Genomic DNA, 6,727 nt, shown 5'->3' on the forward strand with positions numbered 1-6,727 from the left:
GACCATAGTACAGAAATATTAATTAAAGAAAAAAGAACACTGCTCAGTCTCTCTATATAAAAATATTTGCCTTTTTGTGTTTGCACTAAAATTACCAAAGCTACAAAATGCAATAACACAATGACCAAGCTTTTAAAAAAGGACTGACATTTCTATTGCTATTATTATTATGTAATATTATCAGTCAAATATATGAGCCATTAAGGACTTTTGGGTGTTTCATTTATTGACCATAGTACAGAAATAAAACAACACTTGTCAACAGAACACAACAGGTAATGAACAGTGTAAATAAATAAATAAATGGCATAAAAATGGCAACAGAAATAAACAGTCACACTATCTTTTAAGGTTTGTTGTGTGCATGCTGTTGATTACATTATCTAAATGGTCTGTTCATAAATGTTTTCCCTCAGCAATTTAATAAAGTGCTATATCTAACACAATCTTGCATACAATGGTGTTATACACTGTTGCTTAAATCTTTTTTAAATTTTATATTTTTCTGTTGAAATATTACTTTTCAAATATAGGCATCTAAGTTTCGTCAGTCATTATAAACGATTAAAATAAGAGGAGCATAATTTATATACATGTTTATAATTTTTAACACATTTCAATAAGTGTTTCAGTTGATACAGAAAATAATAATACAGATAATAACCTTCATGTCAGATGAATAAATTAGTAAGTAATTTTATTTGTATATAATGAAAATGTGCATAACTCAAAGACAAAGGTTTTCCTGTCATGTAAAGTTAGAAGTTACATTTTCAGCTGATTTAACAATGTGAATATAGTACTCCATTAATACAATACAGAAATCAGTTGCCATGTACAATACAGTGAAATCTTCCAAGCAGTTTATTTGACTTTGTATGTACCATGTAGCTGACATTTGCTTTTGTCTGCCATACTGATCATTATCTGTGACTATAATTTATTTTAAAGAACTGACAAACCATTGCAAAAATGTAAAGTGAATTTGCATTTTCCTTGCCAACATGCATTCTCCATGCAAGTGCATTTTTATCCTCCGAAGGGGCTAAAGACAATGACTTTTAGACAATATTTTATTGTATTGCCAGAGGTTCTCCAAAGGTTCCTAGTTATATCCTCACTGCAACACACTAGCACAAGAAATATAGTTATAAGCAGGCCCACACATAATTCACAGAAAGTTCAACAACTTCCACAGAATTGGAACATCTGTCATTCACAAAGTTTTACACATCTTCCACTCCTTGTGTTTATTACATACTTTGCTTATTTTAAGGTTTGCCTATAAGAGTACATTGCTCTTAGCTCCATTTAACACTTTTTACCGTGTTTAAATCCATACTGCAGAAAGATTTAGTCCCAAACGCAAAAAAAAAGCTTGATTCTGTGGAAACAGATTTTAAGACAAAGCATATGTGCTTGTATCTTCTAATAAGTACTGTACATAGCTTTTTATTCCATAAGCAACTTGTATTAATTATAGTTTTTAGTGCCAGACAGAAAAACAATAAATATAGTCTCACTATTAAAATACATATCTAAAAACATTAGTCATTTAAGTTTTATCTTATATAGCAAAAGCTTGATAATTTTTGATGCATAGGATTATATTATGTCATCTAGAAGGTGTGGTGCACCAACCCAGTCAAGCATCCTTGGTTCAGATGCTGCCATGATCATACACATGAACTGCTTTCCGGTTCTCTTGTCAATGGGATAGATGGTGGTGGGGGTAAACCTTTTGTTGCTCTCAACAAACTCACAAAGCTGGTTGTATATTTGTGGAAACTCATGGCGAAGGAATACGCCCCGGGTACGAAGCTCCCTTTGAATGTTAATGAAACAAATTTCTCTTGCTTTCCTGCCTTCTTGGCCCTCCTTGTCAATGTCAGATGTCCCAGGGGGTGGGGTGAGAATCAGAGTCTCCATTTCACATTCTTTCATAAAGATTTTCTTATCTGGGCTTGAGGAGGCCAATGAGACCTTAGCATACTTGCGAACTGTTGGCATTTGTAATTTGGGAGAAGGAAGTTTAGGCACTAGGTCTCCAACAGCAATGGATACATTCAGGAGGAAACATTCAGTGGGGTCATATTCCTTGCCTGCATTCTGCAAATCTTTGCAGTATTGCCCAAGGTTGTCTTTGAAACTGTCTAACTCTCGAAGGGACAGATATGTTGGAGAGATAGTAAGGCTGTCAAGACCAACTTGAATAAAGTTATCTGCACACCCAGGGTTTGGAAAACCCAAGAACAGTACTCCTCTTCCACGGGACAGATACCCTACCCTAGCAATGCGTGAAAAAGCTTTATGAACGTCAGAGTTCTCTCGACAATGTTTTAGTATGTGCCTGCAAACACTACTAATGCGGCCATAAAGACAGCTCTCTTTATGCGTGTCCCAGTCTTCTCGCCTACAGTTTCTGGAGCAGTAGTAGGTATAACAACTGTGGCAGGACTTGAAGTACAAGCAAGCATTGAATGTAGTGTCTTTGCGTAAGCATTTCCTGTTGGAGCACACCATAGTGTCATCCTCATCTGCAATATGGTTCAAAGAGACATCCTCAACACTCCTCTGAAAACCCTCACAACCACTGTCTGGGTCTTTAAATGTGTCTGGGCTGGTCTTTGAAGAGTCTGTTTGTGTGTTCAAAAGTCCTGAATCCTCTTGATCTATGTCCCGCTTCCCTTCTTTGGTCTCATCATCTTGAATCAATTGTTTGAGTTGGTCTATCAGATCCTTACTTGGTCTCCTGCTATTTTGAGGCTTGTAATCAATGACTAGGTCGGCTAGCAGCTCATCAAGCTGTTCGAGACTTTGCTGCAGGGAGTAATTATTGTTCTTTCTCTCTGTGGATTGTGGTGGGTTTGCTGGTCTTTGTAAGTTGTGCAAGTTTGCTGTTTGACATCGTGCTGCATTTTGGGTATTCCAGCTGCTAGTTCCCCCATCTCTCTTGTTGCTATTTGCTGCACGAATGTCATTGTCAGTAATTGTAATCTCTGGGGTTACAAACCATTGCCCCCTCGCACTGTTTTGTCTGTCACCAGCACACTTTTCTAGACAGTTTTCAGAGACGGACAAGGCAGCGTATCGTCTCGGCGAACTAGAAAGGTTCACAATAACCGGTTGTTGACTGTTATCCGAAGGAACTCCTGGCCTTCCATGATGGAGAAGGTTCTCATAACTCCTGCCTCGTGAAACGCCATGTTCTCTGTCCATATGAGGGATAATAATGTTGTCCCAGGATTTTGAGTAGTTCCGGACATCTGCTCCTAAACGACTTGGCTCAGTAAAGTCATTGGGATACCACGGGCTTATTGATGGCACTCGCTGAGGAGTGGCCTGTGAGGATGCGTACTGACTGGAATATGTAGCAATGCTTGACCGGTTCCAGTCATCAGAAAAGACCTGGGACATACGTGGCCGCCGCCGTCCCTCCGTATGATATGCTCTCATAGGAATGTCTGCTGGGTAATGGCAAGGCCGTGTACAAAACATCTTTGAGGGCTCAGAGGGAAAGGCATATGCTCTTGGATCCTCCTGAAAGTATGTTTCATTCTGAGGGGTGGATATGAAGTATGGCCCTGGCTCACTCACTGAATACGGTCTACCGTAGAATGGATCCATGGGTTCACGATGGGAATCTGCATAGTATGAACGCACAGGCAAAGTATGAACCCAGCGAGTCCTTGGGTCAAGTACATACTGACTGCTGATGGATGGATTTTGGCTGTTGCTGCTGTTAATACTGTTCTGGTCATCCTGACAATATGTCCTACTAGGTGGGGGAACTGGATACCTGCAGGGATCATCCATGTAGAAGAACTTGGTTGGGATGTTGGGATTAGACAAGGTTCTGTACTCCCTTGGGTCTCTAGGAGAAGTCCTTCCAAAAGGGTTCTCTCCAGTTTTAATGTAACTACCAGACTGTTGGGAGCTGTTGGGATATTGATAAGTTTGCCTGTAGTCCATGTTGTAACACTCACTGGGAGTAGGCGTTCTAGAGGTGAATATCTGACTTGGAAATGAGACGTTCCTGATCCCTGATGTCGAAGAAAGCTGCCAGGGAACATTACTTCTGTGAGTAGGCATCTTCTGTGCAGTGTGCTGGAGAACTGAGGCATCTGGCTTAATATCAACACGGCACCTGACGTGGGGAGTGTTTGCTTGTTTCTCCTGTCTGCTCTCCTCAAAACAATCAGAAACATAGAGGGGTGTGTGGGGTTGTAACTTGATTGGATGAACCTCATTAACTAAAGCCCTGGCTGAATGTGAGGCATCTCGATTTGGCAAACTTTCAGATCTCTTCTGGGGGTCCACTGGAGATTGACGCCTCATGGTTGCATGTGGAGAGACTGTGATGGGTACAGGAGTCAGGGTGGCTCGAACCCTTGAAGCACTTTTTGAGCGAGGCTTGCCATGAACACTAGTCCTTGCTGCCTCGTTGGTTTTGTCTGTGCTGATTTGTTGATGGGAGAGTCTTGAGTTGAACAGATCTGGTGAGGAAAAACGTAAGTGTCCCTGCTGTCCAATGCCATTCCAGACTGCATCCTTACTTACTGTTTGCTGATCAGACCTGTAAGGATACTCCATGGACAAGGAAAAGTCCTTTGGGTCATCCAGTGACTCAATGAAGTCAAAGCTACGGCAATGTCTTTTGTTAATGGTTTCAAAGTTTTGATCCAGTGGGCCAACCATTTGGGAATCACATTGCTTTGAAGATCCAGAATACTTTGAGAGCCCACAGTTAGGGCCAATTTTTATGTCTTGATACAAAGTTGATGTTAATATGTCAGGGGGATCCGTCCGTGTCATCTTAAATGGACCCCCGTTATTTTCCCCCTCAGTTGGTGTCTCCTAGAGAGAATTTAAAAAAAGCATTATTAGTTATACATTTTCTGAATACAATTATTTAAATAGTTAAATATAATGGGTAAAGGAACCCATTTAAAGTCTGAAAATAACCCACTTATGCTTAGAAAAGACTATAATATATTAAAGAGAAGATGAAGCATAATTTTACAACTTATCATTGGATTTGCCAGGTGCTTCACAAATAATCTCGCATTAATTGGACCACTAGTATATGTACAAATGCACACATAGTCAATTATAGGCATAATTTTTATATCTGCCAAAGGGAAAAAGACTAATGCCAAGCCACTAAGACATGTTGGAGAAAGTAGATGAAGAACATGGCAAAGTTTTAAGGATATCTGTATATATATTATCTAAATGTTTTACAAATTCATCATGTATATGTCTGGTAAATACAGCAGAAACTTAGACCTGCATGTACTATATATATGCCTAAAAATGTATATTTATTTAGCTGCAATAATAGTCATTTTGCTTAATATGATAACTGCAGAGGTTCAGTGAAAAAATTAAGACTAAGACATTATAAATGTCTTCACAATCAGAATTAATGTAAATGTTATCCTTCTATTAAATGTCATGTCATGCATAAATATCAGTCTGTGCAGAGAAATTGCAGAATGCTAAACAAATAAAACAACACTGAATGGAAAAATCTGAATTAATTATGAAGATGGAGGCCTTGCAGCATCTCAGAAGAATAAATTAGTGTATAAGAAAACTCAGTGAAGGATAGGACAGTCCTTTGTAAATCATGATTAATTTTTCCCTCTTTCTGTTGTATGCTTGAGCTCTGTGAAAGCTCAAGCATAAAGAAAGAGTTCCAGATATAATGCCATATTATATATTTGGGATCTTTCTGTTTTGCACATAATAATCTATTTTTAAAATGTGAATATGAAATATAATACAAAAATGTGACAATTAATTGTCTTTCAAATGTAATCAATTATTTATATCAATGCAGAGTTTTTCTTCAAAAAATACAGTTTTACCGCATCCTGCTGCAACAGCCTTTCTTCTGCCCATTAATAATAGTGCCACTCTGGTCTATGGGGAAATAAAATTAATAGAGTGGAAATAAAAAAAAAGGTTAAAAAGGGGAGCATATAAACTAGTAAATGTCAGATGGTAGTTTTACCATAGACAGTAGATTCATTACACATTACTCATTTAGAATGCAGAAGATTTGTTCTGATCCCAGAATTCAGATTCAGCTGTGCCTAAGATTGCTTAGAAACACATAAGAACCATGCAAGTGATGCATTTGTGCACGTTCTATATTTATGCTTGCTCTGATTTTCACTGTTCCTCAGTACTTTGCTCTCTTGAGTCTAGCTTCCTTTGTCCTATTAAATATTTGCATTTCAGAACAAAGAATCATTTTGATAGAGTTTGTCTAAACCCTGCTTCTGTGTGTGACACTATTCAATTACACTGGTTATTTTTTCACTGAATGTTTACCAGTGGTTAAACTACATCACTTGTTATTTATCCAGCTGACAGCAAAATGTCGGCACATGTCTATCTGTGCACTGTATTAGGTTCAAAGCTTTGTATTATGGCTATACAAATTAGATTTTGTTTACATAATATAAATGTTATTGTATTTGGTTGCATATTTATCCTGAGATACAGTAGAACAGCTGTGCAACATTTGCGAAGGGTTAGGAGCTAATTTTGAGGTTATTTACGATGTTGGGCTTTTCAGGGATTTTTGAAATGACAGTAGTAGGAGCTACAGAGCCCCACTTACTGACTACCTCCTTTCAGCCAACTCTGAAAACCATCTGTTCATCCTGCTGAGAGAGGACTGACCAGCAGTTTACACACACACACACACACACAC

At 38.4% G+C, this 6,727-nt stretch overlaps 1 protein-coding gene across 1 annotated transcript in view; it reads right to left on the reverse strand.

The window, feature by feature from the left end:
* Nucleotides 1–233: 233 nt before the first annotated feature.
* Nucleotides 234–6,727, reverse strand: part of LOC107686400 (uncharacterized protein C9orf172 homolog) — a 13,430-nt gene continuing 6,936 nt past the window's right edge. Inside the window, exon 2 of the mRNA XM_016483367.1 lies at nt 234–4,857. Within this exon, the coding sequence (XP_016338853.1) occupies nt 1,606–4,857 (3,252 nt within the window). The 3' untranslated portion in view covers nt 234–1,605. The remainder of the gene's footprint in view (nt 4,858–6,727) is intronic.

Source organism: Sinocyclocheilus anshuiensis, unplaced genomic scaffold, assembly GCF_001515605.1.
Source record: "Sinocyclocheilus anshuiensis isolate Anshui unplaced genomic scaffold, SAMN03320099.WGS_v1.1 scaffold1207, whole genome shotgun sequence".
Classification (NCBI taxonomy): Eukaryota; Metazoa; Chordata; class Actinopteri; order Cypriniformes; family Cyprinidae; genus Sinocyclocheilus; species Sinocyclocheilus anshuiensis.